This window comes from Haliotis rufescens, unplaced genomic scaffold (genome assembly GCF_023055435.1).
Source record: "Haliotis rufescens isolate VD_foot unplaced genomic scaffold, xgHalRufe1.0.p SCAF_68, whole genome shotgun sequence".
Lineage (NCBI taxonomy): Eukaryota > Metazoa > Mollusca > Gastropoda > Lepetellida > Haliotidae > Haliotis > Haliotis rufescens.
In genome coordinates, this window is record NW_025964359.1 from 1,191,381 (window position 1) to 1,215,327 (window position 23,947).

Genomic DNA, 23,947 nt, shown 5'->3' on the forward strand with positions numbered 1-23,947 from the left:
ATTAGTCAAATGCCTTTCGGAGAAGAGGAGCCTCCAAATACCGTTCCGAGTTCTCTTTGGTGTTTGGCAGTATTAGTCGTCGGTGAATCTCTGATCTTGGTGGTAGGTGACAAACTGTCATTGATCATGAGTATGTCTGTGTTAGAATCTTGAAGTTGATCCTGCCTTTGACTGGCAGCCAGTGAAGTTGTTTTAGCACCAGTGTGATCAATATGCCTGAAGTTTAAATTAAATGTCCTGGCCAAATTCACGTGTTTTGATTTATCACAATCCGAGCATAAAGTCTGATTCATGTGCATAGATGTGATGGATGGGAGCCCCACCCCACCCCCAAGCTGATCTGTGTCTCTTTGCATACTAATTGGATTGTTTCCATTGCCGAAAAGTTTAACCTCAAATTCAGATATCAGTAAATTGATGACCTAATCTTTTTTAACAACACCAAGATAAATAGAGGATATTTCATGTGTCGAGTTTCTCTCATTGAGTAGCCAGGGGTGAAAATATCTCCTTCCCCCCGTCACGAGATGAGAGAAACATGATATTTCACTCGACACGTGGAATATCCTATTTATTATATACTTTTTGTGTAGTTGGCTACCGGGCAATTAAATTATTTCATTACAAATGTAAAACCTTGAAAAAATAAGAAAAATAGTCACAAAAACAATTAGGGTCGCGTAAAATCTGAATCATACATAAAGATATGATTATATACAAAATCAACTTAAACATGTACGTACAGAAAAAAATATTCTTGAAAACTTTGACACCGGTGTTTGAAGTGAAATAATACACACTGGTCAAGTAACCAAAATGGCGCTTTGCAAAACGAAAGGTCTCGATTGACGAGTTAAGTGAGAAACATTTTCAAGAGAATAACAAACGCCATGAAGCGATATTTACTCCATAAATGACCATCTGTCATTATTTTGCCTTCTCAAAAAGGAACTAACGTAAAAAGAAAGTCAACAGTTTGTGAACTGGCCAGACTTGGCGATAAAGGGAGATAATTTGAAGGGGGGGTCCCTCGTTTATGAAAGTAGTTCCGTGAAAGTGTTATGTTCACTGCAGTGTAATATCAATTGTTATGTTCACTGCAATGAAAATATCACTTTTCTCAACTTCGGAAAAGTCAATCTTTCACGCTTAAGTATATAATAAATGAGTTTGTGGTTTGGTTTGTTGTTTAAACAACAAACTAACCAACCAAATCTTCACGGGTCTAATAAATGAGTATATTCACCTTTCTGTCCACCAGAATAGAAAACAAAAGTAAAAACTGAAAACAATATTCTGTGTCGTACTTCGAAATGTACATAGCCTCTGTATCACACTCTACAGCAAGAGGGGTGATATCAATTTTCCTATAGTTACTTTCCCCGTCAAGTATGTATATACCCAATCTCAAGATCAGATCTTATCTTTTGCAATCGCTAAATAAAGATCTGAGGAGGACACCCCATTATGTGTCACGACCTCTGGCGATTGCTTCAAAGGGTATACATTTAAAGAAAAGCGACCCTGCGTAGCCCGTGGGATGTACTGCCATACTCTGTGTGTGTGTGTGTGTGTGTGTGTGTGTGTGTGTGTGTGTGTGTGTGTGTGTGTGTGTGTGTGTGTGTGTGTATTTGGGTGTCATTCCACTCCACAGAATCTTTTGTTCACTTTTCAAAAGACGAGAGTTATCTATGCTAAAATTACTGTAAGATGTGGTTTGGTTGGTGTGATAAGGCTTTAGAACTAATGCAGAAGAACAATGTTCCACCAACCAACCTATTCACCTGCTTGTTCAAGATACTGGCTGTTCTGACCGCGAGCTCAAGTGCTTAAGTTGCTGTATGAAGCTGTTGGGTGTGATAAGGCTGTACAGACATTGTTTAATAATGCCCCCTTATATTGTGACTTATCTACCCACCCACCTTACCACCTGTTTGTTCAAGATGCTCACTGTTCTGACCGCGAATTCAAATGCCGTGATGGCGAATGCGTGCCCAAAGACTACACGTGCGACACCGAAAACGACTGCATTGACGGCTCAGATGAGATAAACTGTGGTATGTATGAGTATCTGTGCTCCCAACGGATGAACATTGGGTAATAGCATAGATTGTTGTATGCTGGTCCTGCGTCCGTTATCATACGACTTCTTCTTAGGAATAAAGCACAACACAATGAAATTGAGATTTGTTCATGTCAAGAACATAGAAAGTAGCCGGGGGAATATGGCTAAAACATGGGATGATATCCAGTTGCTCAACAGGACACAGCGTTTCCTGGAAATATTACATTGTAAAAGGTATCTAGGAATCTCAACCATTGATAGGATTTGTAAGAGAAAAAGTGAAATAATAATGAGTTTATGACAAGAACAGAAAGACCAAGTCAGTTCACATCCGACTTCCACCCTGAGACAGCTGGGGAGATTGTGCCCGAAACATGGGATGATGATCTAGCTCCTTAACAGGACGTGGATTTCTTCTTCTTCCATTTTGATTTTAAAATCGAAAAATTAAATTGGAAAAAAATCTAGGAATCTAAAACATTTATAGGATTTGTTACAGAAAAAAAAGTGAAATTAAGATGAATTAATGAAAAGAACTGCATCAGGTATTGAAAATTTGACAGCCTTTAAGGGTCGTCTTTACAGAAACCAAAATGCTCCAGTGTAGGACTATAATGTGACTTGGATTTTTTCCTACCCGAGGATTAACGTAAAACTCTCCTTACTTGATGCCTGAAGAACACTTTGATTGTTTTGAATGAGCAACAGTGCCTTGACACCATATTCGCATAAGGGAATATGTTGCCAGTATTTACAGCAGACACGAATGACAGAGCCTGAAACTTGTGACAATGTCCCAACAATGTTTCACGTCTTTAAAATCAAACTTTCCCACCTGTTGGTGTCTGCTGATGAGTTAGACATCTATGTACCTCTACATAGTCATCGTTTGAGGTACCCGGGAAGATCCGGGGTAGCAACCCATGCTTGCCATAAAAGGCGATTATGGATGTCCTAGAATCCCAATTACGTGGATCGATGCTCATGATATTAATCACTGGATTGACTGGTCCAGACTCGATTATTTACAGACCGCTGTCATATTGCTGAGTGCAGCATTAAACAACAAACAAACAAACATCGCTCGACGACACGTTGAAAGATAGCTCACAATAAATATATGTCATCATCATCATTTTGTAGCCACCGACTGTTCCGGCGATCATCAGTTCAAGTGCAAGTCGGGGAAGTGTATCACACATGAGTATTTCTGCGACGGCGATGACGACTGTGGCGACGGCTCTGACGAGGAAGACTGCGGTAAGAACAACGACACTTAACATTTGCAATCGAAACAAAAGAATGATGCTGCTTCATATGTAAGACCATAGATCATTAAGTTTATTATCCGTTCAAGGTTTGTGAGAGACTTGACGTGTCTATATTAAAGATTCAAGGGTTAGACGTGTTAAGGATTCTCCTATTGCGTACCGGAAGTCCGTAGGGATTCCGGGGCAGAATACGTCTTATGACATCAGAATTACCAATGATGTCATGAAAGCCCAGATTCCGACTATATCACAAACAATTGCTTTACAACCACTATCAAATAGTGACGATACCAGTGTTGTTTTTGAGGAATAGTCTCACCAGTAACAAACAGATGCAAAAGTCAAATCACGTCTTTACCTGAGAAAACAAGGGAAGATTTTGTTCCATATAGCTGGAATATTGCTGAGTGCGGCGTAAAACACCAACAAACATAAACATTTACTACAGTCTGTTTGACTCCAAATGAGAACGATGAATTGCAAAATAACTCGAAATCCAGAAAAGTGTATGAAACATCAATACGGTACTTGAACATGAATACCCTGTACCCAACAAAATCTGAATTTTGTTTAATTTAAGACCCATGACGGATGAAGTTCTTTAAGAAGCTATCCTGTGTATCTCTGACCCTAGAGTAAAATTTAAACAGGAGTCCAACTCAATTCAGAATGATTTGGCCAGCTCAGATGGCCTCAGCTCTTGGGACTGTCAAAATCTGCAGGTCTCAAAAGCGAGATTGTGGGTGACCCATACTGACACATCTGGAATCCTCTCTTCCTTGTCTAAACTTCAAGAATGTCAGCTGTGGGAGCTCCTTATTACACAATATATTGAGTTCAGGCTTTAGGGAGAAGGACCGTTCCTGCATTCGACATTCACAGATATAAGGAAGATCATTTATGTATGTCAGCTTCTTTATTGTGAGAAGCCTGATAATAATAACCTGATGAAGCTGTTAGTATATACTCCAAAACATTGTGCTCCTCATAATAAAGAAGTTGACATCCATCCAATTTTCTCCCTCTAAATGCCTTTCAAAGACTTTATTCACAGATATATGGAATCCAGTATGGTATAAATGGCAATACTGTGTCTGCTGGAATATTGTCTGGAGATTAGATATTTTTTATCTACAGCTGCAAAACCAGATTAAAAAAAAATGAAACTGAGCTGAGAACTTTTTATAAGTAAAACACCCTGCAACAATGCAATTTTTGTGGCAGACAGTTTTTTTCCCCCAGTCTGCAGCATTATCATTTTCTCAAGAATTTTCTAGGACAAAATTCTTTTTTTTGGATAACTTCCCATTGTGGAATGGTGAACATGTGAGAACGAAATGCCTCAGCGTTATGTAGTTGTTCTTCTGATATAAAGTTTGGCATAAAAGCATACCAATATTTAAATGCATGATATGACAGGTAAAAAGAAGTGCGACCAGTATGAGTTTCACTGTGTGTCTGATGGCATCTGCGTCGAAGACACGTACTACTGCGATGGAGACAATGACTGCACCGACGGCTCAGATGAGGCCAACTGCAGTAAGTGTACTATATATAAAAACAACGAAGAACGAAGTGTAATTTATTTCACGATAAAACATTGTTCTTTCGTGTAGTCATTTCTGAAGATTCGAATATGCGCTTGCAACTTGATGACGTCATGTTTTGGACGATTTATTTTTGAGAGGGAAGTGTCTAGTAAGTTGTTCCCGATAGATGTAGGTAGCCTACGCAGACAAACGCAATGGCCAAACGACCGTGTCCAAAAGCGGCAGAGATATGACAATCGGTCTTGGGGTAAAAGGTACAGATGATCAATGTGAGGATTGTGAGGAAATGCGGGAAATAACAAACTTAACCCATCTGTTCGTAAAATGGACATGTCCTACATTTCTGTGGTCAGATTTAATTCAGGGAGTCATCATTACTGAAATTTGGGTAAATATTTATAAAGCTTGTACATTTTGTCAACATCCTCACAGAGTCCGACATAATGCACACTGCAAGAAGGGGCGCAGCCCGGGGTGTTTATTCTCCCTGCAGCATTTTATTGTACGATAAACAATGATCACAAGTCGTTTATTTCTTAAATCTATGACACAAAAACCAGGGCTTGGAGTATTTGAAAGAGAAGAAGTAGAAAATAATAGTTATCTTTAAACTGCATAAATGTTCTGATATAATTTTAAATATGTTTCTAAAAAATAAAATATTGCTGTTCGAAAATGAAAACTGGCAGTGGTTTCATAGGGGCCGCTATTTGCCATATCTTTCAAATCCTCTAACATGTGCCTTTTGATTAATGGTTAATTTTGATTAATAAAAGTAAATGTATTCTGTAAGGAAGGTATAAACTTTAAACAATATGTATATTCATTACTTTTAGCTTAATTTATACACAGCATCTCTTGATTTGCAGCCTCGTGCCTTGACGACCAATTCCGGTGTACTTCCGGTTTGTGTATCGACTTGCAATGGAAGTGTGACGGCGACAATGACTGCAGCGACGGTTTAGATGAACACGACTGCGGTACGTCTTTCTCTGTTTTACACGTGACCTTTGTTCGGGATAAGTGTCAGTCTTAGCAAGTTTGATTCAAGTGATTTGTTTTTACTACTCTTGCAATATATTAATATACATGTATAAACACCAGACTGCGTCAACCTAACCGAGTTGTACGGCTGCTGACGTTGAACGTCTTAAATTTGTTCCAGGAACCTGCTCAGCCACCCAATTCACGTGCGCCAACGGCAGGTGCATTCAGAAGAGCTGGGTGTGTGACGGCGACAATGACTGTGACGACTTCTCTGACGAGAAGGGCAGTTGTGGTAAGTGTATATCCGTGGTTTAACGTTTTTGGTGATGGTCAAACTATTCAAACTGAAACATTTCGTTTTTAAATCGGATTTTCGTTTTATGAACAATAGAAACATGTGCAGTTTGAGCTCAGTCGGTGTCCGACCAGTGTTCTTATGATCGTGTGATCACGTAGCTGTCCGTTTGGCTGAAAAGATGTCACATTTTTGGGAAGTTTAGATATGTCCAAATGTTTTTGGATTGTGTCTCCAAATTAATTCGATTATTGGGACTACATTCGGATTTATTCCTGAAAAGAGACACTCAAGGTTTAGTCTTTAGAAAGACAGTATTGTTGCTGAGATTTACATATTTTTTTGACAAAGAAAAGAAAGAAACAACAAGTAAGTTTAATAAATATTGCTTATCTTAGACAAAGTTCTGAACTTTATTCTGAACAAACAATAATGTATTGTAATATAATTATATCCACTACGCCAAACATTCAATGTATCTTGTGTACATGACCAGAGGCCACATATGGCCTTAGTCAAAATAAAGTGAGTCTGTCTGCCTGTATTTACAATGGTAAAGTACTGGATTAAATTGGTTAAAATGTTGTTACAAGACATCCAAGGAAGTGTTTTTACATGCTATTACTCTTGATCAACAGGGACAGACTAACTGGGCATCTTCAGTGTAAAGACTTGTTATAACATGCTATTACTCCCTGACCAACAGGGACAGACTAACTGGGCATCTTTAGTGTAAAGAAAAGTTATTACATGCTATTACTCTATGATCAACAGGGACAGACTAACTGGGCATCTTCAGTGTAAAGACTTGTTATAACATGCCATTGCTCTATGACCAACAGGGACAGACTAACTGAGCATCTTCTGTTAAGCCACAGCTTTATTCATGTGGTTATGGTAATACTAGTATATGGACAAAACAGGACACCTATATACCAGATTATTCATAGCTGCTTTTACTCGGACCCTGAAGGATATGTACATTCAATATTGGCATCGTTCCCTATCATTATCAACTAAATCATCATCAACTTATTCCCTCTTTAAAATCAGTTTTTGTAAAGAGCAAAACGTATTTAATCTAACACAATAACATTTCCATTTGCACTTGCAAGATTTAGATGTAGCTCAAACGAAGTCTTTACCGAGACGGGAAGAGAACACAGAAGTTGTCAATGATTTAAACGCGGTAGAAAATTAATACCACTTCTTACAAATATGTCCGTTGTATGCTGAATTCAGAACACAGTTCTTTCATAAATATTATATCCTTTTTTCCTAGCTTACAGAAGTTTGTTTCGTTAACGTCAAGTAACAATGTAGTAATGATAACACTGTTCATATTACATTCTATGAACCTAAGAAGTTGCAAATATGTTACCTTATAAATGTATATACACCCATCCCTATATAACATGTACTATAGGCCTATGGCCTCTCAGTTTTATGAATTAACACATTTACTTAAAATGGTTTTTAATATAACATTTGTGAGACCTTTAACAAGAAAACTACAGGATGGATTCTTTCCAAATTTAGGGAACAGTTTCCATACTAAATGAGCTTAGAATATGTTTTTTACTTCAACATTTGTGCGACCTATAACTTTAAAACTACTTCATGTATTATTTTCAACTTGGGAGTCCAGTTTCTATACCAAGTGGAGAGGTGAAGTGCAAAGTTTGATTTCGATAAAAGAATTTTAGAACATATTGCCTTTGTCATGTTTTTAAGTTAGAAATATGTTGGAGTCGAAGTCGGGGATATTAGTGAGCCCTAGTGAGCACTTTCTGTCTTGTTGTTACAGGAACCATTGCTCCAAACGAGTGTCGCGACATGCTGATTGGCCGTGACTGTGCCCTGATGAACGAGACTCACAACCCCATTTGTCTGGACAAGCAGGACGGTGTGCACTACTGCAGGAAGTACTGTAACCTGTGTGGACCTGGACAGCCTGTTGGTTAAATAAAGACCTCAACACAACACTAGTGCTTGTATATACTCAACAGTGAGCGTGACAACTTAGTAAGTCCGGTATATCCCAGATGAAAGCCACGGACACGAGTATGGTGCTGACAACGGCAGAATGATCATGGCGAATTTGGGATTCGAACTCTATATCGTTTGATTTTTTGAAGACTTAGTTAAGCAACTCTGCACAACTACTTTCAGGGCTTTAGATGATTAGCCCCTCTTTGTTATGTGTTGTCTGTGCGACTACTTTTAAGTATTTGTTCTTCTTTGGTATTGTTTGGATGCTTAAAACTCAAGCAAAACGTTCATTGGAAGCATAGACAAAACTAACATGAATTTAAATTATCCAGCATGCAGGGCTTTCATCTGTTCCCAAGCCATGTTAGCAGACTATGGGCTTTGTTCTGACGTGATCTTTTAACAGTTTAAAGCCAAAGAAATGTCATCCTTACACGAATATTGTAGCAGACTATCTCGTAAGAGTCGACTAACGGGATCGGACGGTCAGGCTCCCTGAATTGGTTGATGCATGTCATCGTATCCCATATGGGTGGATTGATGCTCACTGGATTGTCTGGTCTAAACTCGATTATTGACAGACCGTCGTCATATAGTGCGGCGTAAAACAATAAGTAAGTAAGCAAGCAAGCAGAATATCTTAAGTTTCACCAGTGGTGGTGTGCCAAAGGCCCCCTTGTCTTCATTGTGTGCTTCCTGTGTAGTGTTTAGCACGGCACGTCTTAATCCCATTCGTATCACGTAGGTCGCGGAATATTCCGAGTTGGCCCCGAGATATAATGTTGACCCGTTTCGCGTTTCAAGTAACTTCTGTCAGTTTACATTAATTGTATGATTGTATATTTGTTTTAACTCGTGGACTCCATTTTTTCGGAATTGTTGTGAATTTTGCTTATGTGACTGAAATACGCTGTAAATTTTCAGATTACAGTATTCTACATGCTTCGGGTCAAACTGTAGTTTCTTCTAAAGAAAAAGAAGTCAAAGCCAAATGTAGACAGTTGCATGTATTACGAGATAAGCCAGGAAGTGTCATGCCAAGGGCACCTGTTTACCCTCACAAGTGTCATGCACACACGTCATGCACCGACTACCTGTAAGAAATTGAGAAAGCAATCCCATTTTACGAAAGCTAAATTAAATCGACTATCGCAAGGGTGTCATATTCATTGCTGGGACTCGATGAAGAGGTTCTACATAGTGACGCTAAAGTTGGTTGGGGATCCTTGTTGTTGAGGCTCATTCCAAGATTCGTACCTTGCGGCACTATAAAGAAATAATCAGACACATTTTCGCCTCATTTCGTTTCTCAGACGAATAGGAGTCATGTACAAAGTTGCCGTTCTCTTAGTATGCTTGGGCCTTGCCAGGGCCTTCCTTTTTGACAGTGAGTATTGATAATTTTGGGGAAAAACATCCTCGCAATATATTTACAATAAAGATGTGTCAAATTAAATACATGTTTCGTCGGACATTAAGAATGTAAATTACTCCTTTGTAAAGTTATTGACTGGATGATAGTCAAACGGAAAGGTAGACTGAATAACTTTATTGATAAGCCGGTACTTTTTGATTAATTACAATCCTCCCACGAATGTGTATTCAAATCCGATTGCCACCAACTCCCTCTTTTCACCTGTTGGAAATATCATCCCTGGTGATTTCTCAATAATTGACAATGATTGCATTCAATTTTGACTATAATTTGGATATAATAATTTATACTATCGAGTCTATGACAAAAATGGGCAAAACTAGAGATTAAATGTATTTGTAACATATTTAATGAAAGGAGGCACAAACTAGGTACAAATAATACTGACGTTAGTAAATACAGTTATTACAAGTATAGCTGAATTGCATTAGAAATTTACCAACTGACAAAGCAGAAGAGACCATCATTTGTAAGCAACTTTATATGAACTGTCGATCTATAAAAGGATGGGATGGGATGTTTACAAATCCAACCTACAAAGTCAGTCCTATGTATAAAAAGGACAAATATGACAACCACGACTGAAGATCGGGGTAAAGAATCTGTCTTCAGCAACCCATGCTTGCCGTAAGAGACGACTAACGTCATCTTATCCCAATTGCGTAGATCGATGCTCATGATATCAATCACTGGTTTGTCTGGTCCAGACTCGTTTATTTACAGACCGCCGTCATATAGCTGGAATACTGCTGAGTGCATCTTCCCGAGGCCAGACAGTGAACTGACTTTAAAAGTCCAGTTTCAAACCCTTGCCGAACTAGGCTGGAATTACTGGGCTCGATCAGAGTGCCACCAGTGGCTATTGCCAGTTATGTCCCTTCTAAGCCTCCCCTATGGACCAATCAGATTTTACCTCTCGTATCACTTGCGTTTGCTTCACAGAAAATGGTCAGGATTATCTGATAGATAATCATGTAATTCCATAATACCAGCCTAGTTCGGCAAGGGTGGAAACTGGACTTTTTATAGTCAGTTAACTCTCTTGCCTCGGGAAGATGTGCTGAGTGCGGCGTTAAACAACATACAAAACAAAAAACTGGAATATGGAATTGCATCAGACGTTGTTCTGGTCATTGATGTGTCACATTTGGAAGTGTCCTTCACATGTCTTCCATAACAGAGTTTGAAGTTCTTGCTGGGGCCCTAAATGCTTAGACCCTGATCGAACAACATTGAGCAAGACTCGTATGAGGCTCTTTGAAATCTTCAAAGAAATAGCCTGCTCGATTATGCCTCAAAGTATGTGAAATGTAGACGCCACATACTGGAACTGTTTGTTATTGCTCGACATCATGGGACAGTTGAAGGTCCGGGGTAGAGCAGGTCTTCAGCAACCCATGCTTGTCGTAAGAGGCGACTAACTGGATCGGGTGGTCAGGCATGCTGACGTGGTTGATGCATACCATCAATATTGCTCGACATCATAGGAAAGTTGACTTTTGGAATGTCTAAGTTATTCCTGTTTTCATTCATTCTTTTGTTTGAATTTGTCTCTCCGTATGTCAATCGGTATGCATTAACCTAAATATGAAACAGATGAGGCGGTTTCACTGGTCTCTTTTTAGTCATAGCCCATGACGGTGAATCGGTGGAAGCGAAGTGGCTATTGGACCACAATAATAATATATAATAATATGTAGTACAATTGTAAGTAATGAATTTGTATAGCGCCTGATATTTTCAACTAAAAGGTCCCCAGAGGCGCTTTTATAAAACCTGACAGCAACATCCTCTGGATTTGGTTTTTCAATGATGAGTAATGATGAATCACAACTAACACCTGCAGTCCTATAAGTCCCGCCCCCCCCCCCCCCCCCCCCCCCCCGCCCTCACACACACACACATACGGATGGAAGCCCCACCCCAACCCCAAGCTGATCTGTGTCGCTTCGCATACTAATTGGATTGTTTCCATTGCCGACAAGTTTAACCTCAAATTCAGATATCAGTAAATTGATGACCTAATCTTTTTTAACAACACCAAGATAAATAGAGGATATTTCATGTGTCGAGTTTCTCTCATTGAGTAGCCAGGGGTGAAAAAATCTCCTTCCCCCCGTCACGAGATGAGAGAAACATGATATTTCACTCGACACATGGAATATCCTGTTTATTATATACTTTTTGTGTAGTTGGCTACCGGGCAATTAAATTATTTCATTACAAATGTAAAACCTTGAACAAATATGAAAAATAGTCACAAAAAACAATTAGGGTCGCGTAAAATCTGTATCATACATAAAGATATGATTATATATAAAATAAACTTAAACAGAAAAAAATATTCTCGAAAACTTTGACACCGGTGTTTGAAGTGAAATAATACACACTGGTCAAGTAACCAAAATGGCGCTTTGCAAAACGAAAGGTCTCGATTGACGAGTTAAGTGAGAAACATTTTCAAGAGAATAACAAACACCATGAAGCGATATTTACTCCATAAATGACCATCTGTCATTATTTTGCCTTGTCAAAGAGGAACTAACGTAAAAAGAAAGTCAACAGTTTGTGAACTGGCCAGACTTGGCGATAAAGGGAGATAATTTGAAGGGAGGTCACTCTTTTATGAAAATAGTTCTGTGAAAGAGTTGTGTTCACTGCAGTGTAATATCAATTGTTATGTTCACTGCAATGAAAATATCACTTTTCTCAACTTCGGAAAAGTCAATCTTTCACGCTTAAGTATATTGTCTGGTCCAGACTTAATTATTTTCAGACCGCCGTCATATAGCTGGAATATTGCAGAGTGCGGCGTTAAACAAGCCGACCAACAAAATCTTCACGGGTCTAATAAATGAGTATATTCACCTTTCTGTCCACCAGAGTTGAAAACCAAAGTAAAAACTGAGAACAATATTCAGTGTCGTACTTCGAGATGTACATAGAAATATACAATTAAGGCAGCCTCTGTATCACACTCTACAGCAAGATAGTTAATTTCCCTGTCAAGTATGTATATACCCATCTTATCTTTTTCAATCGTAAATAAAGATCTGAGGAGGACACCCCATTATGGGTCACGACATCGTCTGGCCCTGGCTTCAAAGGGTATACATTTGAAGAAAAGCGACTTTGCGTAGCCCGTGGGATGTACTGCCATAATCTCTGTGTGTGTGTGTGTGTGTGTGTGTGTGTGTGTGTGTGTGTGTGTGTGATATCAGTTTTGTGTGTGGATTTGGGTGTCATTCCACTCCACAATGTTCTTTTGTTCACTTCACAAAAATACGAGAAAGTTATCTGTGCTACAATTTCTATGAGATGTGGTTCAATTGGTGTGGTAAGGCTGTAGAACTAATGCAGAAGAACAAAATTCCACCAACCAACCTATTCACCTGCTTGTTCCAGATACTTACTGTTCTGACCGCGAGTTCAGGTGCCTTGTTGGCGAATGCGTGCCCAAAGACTACTTATGCGACACCGAACACGACTGCAGTGACGGCTCCGATGAGATAAACTGTGGTATGTATGAGTATCTGTGCTCCCAACGGATCAGCGTTGGGTAATGACATAGAGTGATGTATGCTGGTCCTGCGTCCGTTATCATACGACTTCTTCTTAGGAATAAAGCACAACACAATGAAATTGAGATTTGTTCATGTCAAGAACATAGACAGTAGCTGAGAGTATATGGCTAAAACATGGGATGATATCCAGTTGCTCAACAGGACACAGCGTTTCCTGGAAATATTACATTGTAAAAGGTATCTAGGAATCTCAACCATTGATAGGATTTGTAAGAGAAAAAGTGAAATTATAATGAGTTCATGTCAAGAACAGAAAGACCAAGTCAGTTCACATCCGACTTCCACCCTGAGACAGCTGGGGAGATTGTGCCCGAAACATGGGATGATGATCTAGCTCCTTAACAGGACGTGGATTTCTTCTTCTTCCATTTTGATTTTAAAATCGAAATATTAAATTGGAAAAAAAAATCTAGGAATCTAAAACATTTATAGGATTTGTTACAGAAAAATGTGAAATTAAGTTGAATTAATGAAAAGAAATGCATCAGGTATTGAAAATTTGACAGCCTTTAAGGGTCGTCTTTACAGACACAAAAATGCACCAGTGTAGGACTATAATGTGACTTGGATTTGTTCCTATCTGGGGATTAACGTAAAACTCTCCTTACTTTATGTCTGAAGAACACTTTCATTGTTTGGGATGAGCAACAGTGCCTTGACACCATATTCGCATAAGGGAATATGTTGCCAGTATTTACAGCAGACACGAATGACTGGGCCTGGAACTTCTGACAATGTCCCAACAATGTTTCACATCTTTAAAGTCAAACTTTCTCACCTGTCGGTGTCTGCTGATGAGTTAGACATCTATGCACCTCTACATAGTCATCGCTCGAGGTACCCGGGAAGATCCGGGGTAGCAACCCATGCTTGCCGTAAAAGGCGATTATGCTTGTTGTAAAAGGCGACTAACGGGATCGGGTGGTCAGGCTCTCTGACTTGGTTGATGCATGTCCTAGTATCCCAATTACATGGATCGATGCTCATGATATTAATCACTGGATTGACTGGTCCAGACTCGATTATTTACAGACTCGATTTTTTACAGACGGCTGTCATATAGCTGGAATATTGGCGTTAAACAACAAACAAACAAACATCGCTCGACGACATGTTGAAAAATAGCTCACAATAAATGTATGTCATCGTCATCGTTTTGTAGCCACCGACTGTTCCGGCGATCATCAGTTCAAGTGCAAGTCGGGGAAGTGTATCACACATGAGTATTTCTGCGACGGCGATGACGACTGTGGCGACCGCTCCGACGAGAAAGACTGCGGTAAGAACAAATGACATGAACATTTGCAATCGAAACAAAAGAATGATGCTGCTTCATATGTAAGACCATAGATCATTAAGTTTATTATCCGTTCACAATTTGGGAGAGACTTGACGTGTCTATATTAAAGATTCTAGGGTTAGACGTGTTAAGGATTCTCCTATGTCGTACCGGAAGTCCGTAGGGATTCCGGGGCAGAATACGTCTTATGACATCAGAATTACCAATGATGTCATGAAAGCCCAGATTCCGACTATATCACAAGCAATTGCTTGTGAACCACTATCAAATAGTGACGATACCAGTGTTGTTTTTGAGGAATGGTCTCACCAGTAACAAACAGATGCAAAAGTCAAGTCACGTCTTTACCTGAGAAAACAAGGGAAGTTATTGTTCTGTATAGCTGGAATATTGCTGAGTGCGGCGTAAAACACCAACAAGCATGAACATTTACTGGTTAAGAAAGTTGTTTCCCCGATGAAACACCACTTCTGTGCAAGAGTCGTATGACGATCATTGAAAACTTCGTGGAAAGAGCATGCTCGATTGTACCCCATTAATGTGAAATTTGGACATAAATAACTAGAGTTGCTGAAACACGCACGAAATAACGGGACAATGGACTATTGGAAAGTTGAAGTCATTCTCCTTCTTACAGATGGTTTTTGTCACTCTGTGAAGCTTTATGCAGAGATCTAAATGTGAAACAGATTAGGAGATATACACATAAATAAGAGGAATGGAATTGGCTACTTGACATTATTGAACGATATTAGATCATTGATATATACTGAACCAAATTAAAAATTTCACAATCCTAAAATTTTAACATTTTGACCAGTTATCATTGTGGGCCCTTATTGTGTATTTAAACAGTAATGGCCACGTATTGTCTTCAGATAACACCCGTTTTTGTGCAGGTGAATCCATCAAAATCATGTGCACAGCATTATAGTGGCAAAAGGGGTTTTTCATGTGCATCTGGTCACGTGGCCATAATACCGCACGTGTTTTCAGCCATACTTGTTAGCAGTCATTAACAAAAAAGAAAAACACAAGAAAACAAAAGTCTTTAAGGCCATTCGTCATGCCACCCCTTTCAAATGTGCAACGTGAACGTGCCATCGGCATTTTGCAGACGGGAACGTCCGTAGCTGAAGTCGCAAGGACGATGGGTTGTAGTCGATGGACTGTTTATGATTTACAGACGCGTCTACAGCAAACGGGTACCACCGCTGATCGCCCTCGGCCAGGGCGACTGTCTTACGTCACCTCCGTAACCGATTTTTGACGGCTACATCAACCAGAAATGAAGTGTTTAGGGGTAGACTAAGTGCGCAAACGGTTCGAAACCGTCTGAGAACTGCTAATCTTCAAGCACGACGGGCGGTCGGGTAGCCTAGTGGTTAAAGCGTTCGCTCGTCACACCAAAGACCCGGGTTCGAATCCGCCGTGATATTGCTGGAATATTGCTAAAAGCGGCGTAAAACCATACTCACTCACTCACTCAAGCACGACGGCCATACTGCGGGTCGATTCTGACTCAATTACACAGACGTCAACGTCAATTGTAGGCACAGTGACACTTACGATGGACTCAGAGGAATTGGAATCAAGTCGTCTTCAGTGATGAATCCCGATTTACTCTTCGATTTGCTGAAGGTAGGTCGAGGGAGTGGAGGCGCCGTCATGAACGTTACGCCCAGTGTTGTGTACAGGAAATTGACAGATTTCGAGGCGGAAGTGTCATGGTGTGGGGTGCTTTCTGTGGCAATGCACGTACCAGGCTTCTTGTCATCCGTGGCAACCTCAACGCTGCTGCTTACCGCGACCAGGTACTGGCACCAGAACTTCTGCCTTTTATGGCAGCACATAGACCCGGTTTGATCTTCCAACACGACAATGCCAGACCCCACACAGCAATTTTGACAAGGAATTTCCTTCAGAATGCGGAAGTCAACGTCATGGACTGGCCGTCAAGGTCTCCCGACCTCAATCCCATCGAACACGTCTGGGATGCTCTTGGCAGAAGTCTGCGCACTCTCCAGAACCAACCACAGAATTTGCAGGATCTTGGCAACATTTTGCAGCAACAATGGCGTCGTCTTCCCAATCATGTGTTCACAAGCATCACAAGGTCCATGCGGAGGCGTTGTATGGCAGTTGTCAACGCACATGGTGGCCATACACGCTACTGAACTTGTGTGCCATCAGATTCTCGTGCTTGGGACTTATGATTTAAACTGTTGATGTCATTACCGAATACCGTAGGTGCTTGGAACAAATTATGGTTACCACCGTTAATTAAAATCCTTCTTTGGACATTAATGATTAAAAATTACCTTTTCTGATACATTTGTCCGTTGTATATCATATATGGGATTACTTTTAAAAATGTGAAGTTTTTAATTTGACTCAGTATACTTGAAGCTTAAGTTTAACATCTACATGTAAGACAAATTCACTTATTTTGTCTCCCGAGATGAAATTCCGATTCATATGCAGACAGAGACAAATCAGCAAGATGGGTCGTGTTCTCTCTCTCTCTCTCTGACCCTAGAGTAAAATTCAAACAGGAGTCCAACTAAATTCAGAATGATTTGGCAAGACCAGATGGCCTCAGATCTTGGGACTGTCAAAATCTGCATGTCTCAAAAGCGAGATTCGGGCTTGTTTTACTCAGTTGATCTTGTCTAAACTTCCCTGTCTAAACTTCAAGAATGCCAGCTGTGGGAGCTCCCAATTACACAATATATTGGGTTTAGGCTTTAGGAAGAGGGAGCGTCCTTGCATTCAACATTCACAGATATAAGGAAGATTATTTATGTATGTCAGCTTCTTTATTGTGAAAAACCTGATAATAATAACCTGATGAAGCTGTTAGTATATACTCCAAAACATTGTGCTCCTCATAATAAAGAAGTTGACATCCATAAATTCTCTCCCTCTAAATGCCTTTCAAAGACTTTATTCACAGATATATTTGCTCTGGAATCCAGTATGGTATAAATAGCAATTCTGTGTCTGCTGGAATATTGTCTGGAGATTAGATATTTTTCATCTACAGTTGCAAAACCAGATTTAAAAAAAAAATGAAACTGAGCTGAATAGTTTTTAAAAGTAAAAACACCCTGCAACAATGTAATTTTTGTGGCAGACAGTTTTTCTCCCCACAGTCTGCAGCATAATTATTTTTTCAAGAATTTTCTAGGACAAAATTCTTTTTTTTTGATAACTTCCCATTGTGGAATGGTGAACATGTGAGAACGAAATGCCTAAGCGCTGCGTAGTTGTTCTTCTGATATAAAGTTTGGCATAAAAGCATACAAATATATATATATTTGCATGATGTGACAGGTAAAATGAGGTGCGACCAGTATGAGTTCCACTGTGTGGCTGACGGCATTTGCATCGAGGATGTGTGGTACTGCGATGGAGACAAGGACTGCACCGACGGCTCAGACGAGGCCAACTGCAGTAAGTATACTATATATAAAAATAACGAAAAACGAAGCGTTATTTACTTCACGATAAAGCATTGTTCTTTCGTGTCGTCATTTCTGAAGATTCGAATATGCGCTTGCAACTTGATGACGTCATGTCTTGGATGATTTATTTTTGAGAGGGAAGTGTCTAGTAAGTTGTTCCCCATAGATGTAGGTAGCCTACGCAGTTAAACGCAATGGCTGATCGCATCCAAAAGCGGGAGAGATATGACAATCGGTATTGAGGTAAAAGGTACAGGTAATCGACGTAAGGATTGTTAGGAAATGCGGGAAATAACAAACTTAACCCACCTGTTCGTAAAATGGACTTGTCCTACATTTCTGTGGTCGGATTTTATTCAGGGAGTCATCATTACTAAAATTTGGGTAAATATTTTTAAACCTTCAACATCCCCAAAGAGGCCGACATAATGCACACTGCCAGAAGGGGCACATCCCGAGTTGTTTATTCTGCCTGCAGTGTCGCTTATTTCTTAAATATATAACACAAAAACCAGGGCTTGGAGTATTTGAAAGAGAAGAAGTAGAACATAATAGTTATCTTTAAACTGCATAAATATTCTAATATAATTATAAATATGTTTCTAAAAAATAATAATATTGCTGTTCGAAAATGAAAACTGGCAGAAATTGAAAATGAAAACAGGGGGCCGCTATTTACCATACCTTTCAAAACCTCTACCATGTGCCTCTTGATTAATGGTTAACTTTTGATTAATCTAAGAATATGTATTCTGTAAGGAAGGTATAAACTTTAAACAATATGTATATTCATCACTTGCAGCTAAATGAAGATGGTGGTTGGCCCTGTTAAACCTATAGTGCACATTCACAGACGTTTGAGACGTAGTAACATATAAAACTGATACAACATATGAACTATTGCAGAGATGGAAACCGCACCCAAACCCCTCCTTCCCCAACCCCCACCCCGACCCGACATCGACTCCCCACCTCTCCCGCTTTCTATATACACAGCATCTCTTGATTTGCAGCCTCGTGCCTTGACGACCAATTCCGGTGTACTTCCGGTTTGTGTATCGACTTGCAATGGAAGTGTGACGGCGACAATGACTGCAGCGACGGTTCAGATGAACACAACTGTGGTATGTCCTTCTCTGTTTTACACGTGACCTTTGTTCGGGAGAAGTGTCAGTCTTAGCAAGTTTGATTCAAGTGATTTGTTTTTACTGCACTGGCCATATATAAATATAGATGTGTAAACACCAGATTGCGTCAACCTAACCGAGTTGTACGGCTGCTGACGTTGAACGTCTTAAATTTGTTCCAGGAAACTGCACAGCCACCCAATTCACGTGCGCCAACGGCAGGTGCATTCAGAAGAGCTGGGTGTGTGACGGCGACAATGACTGTGACGACTTCTCCGACGAGAAGGGCAGTTGTGGTAAGTGTATATCCGTGGTTTTACGTTTTTGGTGATGGTCAAACTATTCAAACTGAAACATTTCGTTTTTAAATCGGATTTTCGTTTTATGAACAATAGAAACATGTGCAGTTTGAGCTCAGTCGGTGTCCGACCAGTGTTCTTATGATCGTGTGATCACGTAGCTGTCCGTTTGGCTGAAAAGATGTCACATTTTTGGGAAGTTTAGATATGTCCAAATGTTTTTGGATTGTGTCTCCAAATTAATTCGATTATTGGGACTACATTCGGATTTTTTCCTGAAAAGAGACACTCAAGGTTTGGACTCTAGAAAGAGAGTATTTTTGCTGAGATTTACATATTTTTTTGACAAAGAAAAGAAAGAAAGAAAGAAGTAAGTTTTATTGCCTATCCTAAAGTTCTGAACTTTATTCTGAACAAACAAAAATGTATTGTAATATAATTATATCCACTACGCCAAACATTCAATAAATCTTGTGTACATGACCAGAGGCCACATATGGCCTAAGTCAAAATAAAAGTGAGTCTGTCTGTCTGTCTGTATTTACAATGGTAAAGTACTGCATTAAATTAGTTAAAATGTTGTTACGAGACACCCAAGGAAGTGTTATTACATGCTATTGCTCTATAACCAACAGGGACAGACTAACTGGGCATCTTCAGTGTAAAGAAATGTTATAACAGGCTATTGCTGTATAACCAAAAGGGACAGACTAGCTGGGCATCTTCAGTGTAAAGAAATGTTTTAACATGCTATTACTCAATGATCAACAAGGACAGACTTACTGGGGATCTTCAGTGTAAAGAAATGTTATTACATGCTATTTCTCTATGACCAACAGGGACAGACTTACTGGGCATCTTCAGTATAAAGACTTGTTATAACATGCTATTACTCTATGACCAACAGGGACAGACTAACTGGGCATCTGCATTGTAAAGAAATGTTATTACATGCTATGTCTCTATGACCAACAGGGACAGACATACTGGGCATCTTCATTGTAAAGACTTGTTATAACATGCTATTACTCTATGACCAACAGGGACAGACTAACTGAGCATCTTCATTGTAAAGAAATGTCACTGCATGCTATTTCTCTATGACCACCAGGGACAGACTAACTGGGCATCTTCAGTGTAAAGAAATGTTATAACAGGCTATTGCTGTATAACCAAAAGGGACAGACTAGCTGGGCATCTTCAGTGTAAAGAAATGTTTTAACATGCTATTACTCAATGATCAACAAGGACAGACTTACTGGGGATCTTCAGTGTAAAGAAATGTTATTACATGCTATTTCTCTATGACCAACAGGGACAGACTTACTGGGCATCTTCAGTGTAAAGACTTGTTATAACATGCTATTACTCTATGACCAACAGGGACAAACTAACTGGGCATCTTCAGTGTAAAGAAATGTTTTAACAGGATAATGCTCTATGACCAACAGGAACAGACTAACTGTGCATCTTCAGTGTAAAGACTTGTTATAACATGCTATTTCTCTATGACCAACAGGGACAGACTTACTGGGCATGTTCAGTGTAAAGAAATGTTATTACATGCTATTACTCTATGACCAATAGGGACAGACTAACTGGGCATCTTCAGTGTAAAGACTTGTTATAACATGCTATTTCTCTATGACCAACAGGGACAGACTTACTGGGCATGTTCAGTGTAAAGAAATGTTATTACATGCTATTACTCTATGACCAACAGGGACAGAATAACTGGGCATCTTCTGTTAAGCCACAGCTTTATTCATGTGGTTATGGTAATACTAGTATATGGACAAAACAGGACACCTATATACCAGATCATTCATAGATGCTTTTACTCGGACCATGAAAGATATGTACATTCAATATTGGCATCGTTCCCTATCATTATCAAATAAATCATCATCAACTTATTCCCTCTTTAAAATCAGTTTTTGTAGAGAGCAAAACGTATTTAATCTAACACAATAACATTTCCATTTGCACTTGCAAGATTTAGATGTAGCTCAAACGAAGTCTTTATCGAGACGGGAAGAGAACACAGAAGTTGTCAATGATTTAAACGCGGTAGAAAACTAATACCACTTCTTACAAATATGTCCGTTGTATGCTGAATTCAGAACACAGTTCTTTCATAAATATTATATAACATTATAAGTAACAATGTAGTAATGATAACACTGTTCATATTACATTCTATGAACCTAAGAAGATGCAAATATGTTACCTTATAAATGTATATACACCCATTACTATATAACATGAACTATAGGCCTATGGCCTCTCAGTTTTATGAATTAACACATTTACTTAAAATGGTTTTTAAAATAACATTTACGAGACCTTTAACAAGAAAACTACAGTATGGATTCTTCCAAATTTAGGGAACAGTTTCCATACTAAAAGAAGAGGTACAGTGCAAAGTTTGATTTCGATAAAAGATTTTTCTGAGAACATATTGCCTTTGTCATGTTTTGAAGTTAGAAATATTTTGGAGTCGAAGTCGGGGATATTAGTGAGCCCTTGTGAGCACTTTCTGTCTTGTTGTTACAGGAACCATTGCTCCAAACCAGTGTCGCGACATGCTGATTGGCCGTGACTGTGCCCTGATGAACGAGACTCAGAACCCAATTTGTCTGGACAAGGAGCAGGGTGTGCACTACTGCAGGAAGTACTGTAACCTGTGTGGACCTGGACAGCCTGTTGGTTAAATAAAGACCTAAACACAACACTTTTGCTTGTATTTACTCAACAGTGAGCGTGTCAGCTTAATGGTGGTGGAAAACCCTACGTGATGCAGGCCTCAATCTTTGATGAAACCAACTTACAGGGCAGGGTGCATGCTGAGAAAGCAAGACTCATTATCTGGGATTCAAACCACAGATCAGTGGGTTCTGACAAGGATAGGGAGAGTTCCCCTCAACTGAAGCGCATTAGACGACGAGGGAACTAGTTTGATATGTGTTATCTGCGTGAGGTTAAGAGATTTAAGGGAGGCCAGACTCGGCAAAAAATTGGTTGTCCCAGCAAATATTTTTCAAGTCCCACAAATACCACTTTGTCTGTTGGTGTGTTTTGGGATTGTAAATATCCTGTATGCCCAGTGTGTTTAGTTTTTAACTGCAGTATGTTTATTGAAAGAAAAATGATTAGAACAGAGTGTTTGAACAAATGTCAGTCAATGATACAGATAGTATGTATGATGTACACATAATAGGTTATTTAATTAGTATGTGCAATACCAGAACTGTGAAAATTCCTTCTTCTGTGGCACCTCTTGTGATTTACACATCCGTGTGCGTTTAACACATTTCTTCCCTTTCGAGCTTAAAGTTTCGACCCTTGATTACAGAAATCTGGCACGCCTAAGGCACGCAGCTCTGCAGACCAAATGAGACTCGCACACAGACGTTCGTTTGGAAACATTTTCTATCCATTTCTGTGAAATTTTATTTCAAAAACGTCCAAATCTTAGTCGTATTAATATTCGTATTTGTGGCGCGTGACAGACAACTACAATAATAAGGCCTGGATAAGGTTAAACCCAGAATTTGAGATAAAAATACATAGATTGAAGTAGGCTTGTGCATGTGTTTTACAACTTGGTCCCACTCAGAATAATACTTTATCTAAAAAGAATATCTATACCTAGAAAGAAAGGTTATCTATTTTATTCACCAACATTGAATACACGTGAATAGCTTCAAATTACTGATTGGGCCAAAAGCATAAAATTTCCACTAATTATAACCGCTCACTACCATGTCAAAGTGCTGATATTCCAGTAAGTGTATATGTTCTTAGTGTGTGTGACATGGATTCACATACAGAAACACACTGGACATTCATCAGTGTTTATACTCTATTTCCTTCACCGACCATAGGCTGCATTCATCATAGCTGGTGACTTTTCTAATCTATGTTGTAAGAATGCAGTGGTTAGGCTTGTTGGCGAGCGATAACAGTAAAGTAAATTGTTTCGTTGAGACTTGTAATTCTCTTGTCGTTGTTCTAGTGAGACTGTAAAAACGGATAAAAACCATCAAATAGAAGGCAACATGCTGATGAGGAAAAGTCTATGGTTTTAAACTTAGATGGGTCTCCGACTGATAATCAATCCACTCTTACGTACGATTATAATTTCATCCTGTAAGATATGTCATAATTAAAGGACCACTCTGTGTGATATGACTATGCTGTCTCAGTACACAATCTATTAATATTTGTGTGACTTCTACACATGCGGCCCTTTTTTAACCGCGTTCCATCCATTTTAAAACCAAATGCAATTTTGCAGACGTTAATCCAATCGTCATAATGAAGTAGTTCCAGATTTTTATCGTAATTGATAATGAGTTGATTGCCTTATTCACAAGTCAAAAATGTAAAAGGCGATTATGCTTGTCGTAAGAGGTGACTAACGGAGTCGGGTGGTCAGGCTCACTGACTTGGTTGATGGATGTCATCGATCTCAATTGCGTGGATCAATGCTCATGGTGTCAATCACTGGATTATCTGGTCAAGATTGATTATTTTATAGACCGCCGTCATATAGCTGGAATATTGCTTAGT

The 23,947-nt window shown here is 39.3% G+C and overlaps 1 protein-coding gene across 5 annotated transcripts in view; it reads left to right on the top strand.

The window, feature by feature from the left end:
• Window positions 1-22,104, top strand: part of LOC124116010 (low-density lipoprotein receptor-related protein 4-like) — a 31,536-nt gene extending 9,432 nt beyond the window's left edge. For 2 of the 5 annotated variants that reach the window (XM_048387174.1, XM_046477209.2), the window contains exons 2-7: window positions 13,001-13,114; window positions 14,342-14,458; window positions 17,816-17,935; window positions 18,960-19,070; window positions 19,256-19,369; window positions 21,929-22,104. In XM_048387174.1, the coding sequence (XP_048243131.1) occupies window positions 13,001-13,114; window positions 14,342-14,458; window positions 17,816-17,935; window positions 18,960-19,070; window positions 19,256-19,369; window positions 21,929-22,086 (734 nt within the window). In that variant the 3' untranslated portion in view covers window positions 22,087-22,104. Of the gene's footprint in view, window positions 1-1,943; window positions 2,058-3,208; window positions 3,326-4,755; window positions 4,876-5,755; window positions 5,867-6,051; window positions 6,166-7,975; window positions 8,152-9,345; window positions 9,548-13,000; window positions 13,115-14,341; window positions 14,459-17,815; window positions 17,936-18,959; window positions 19,071-19,255; window positions 19,370-21,928 lie in introns of those variants that run through there. The other 3 variants (XM_046477210.2, XM_046477208.2, XM_048387173.1) reach the window with 3 other exon arrangements.
• Window positions 22,105-23,947: the final 1,843 nt, after the last annotated feature.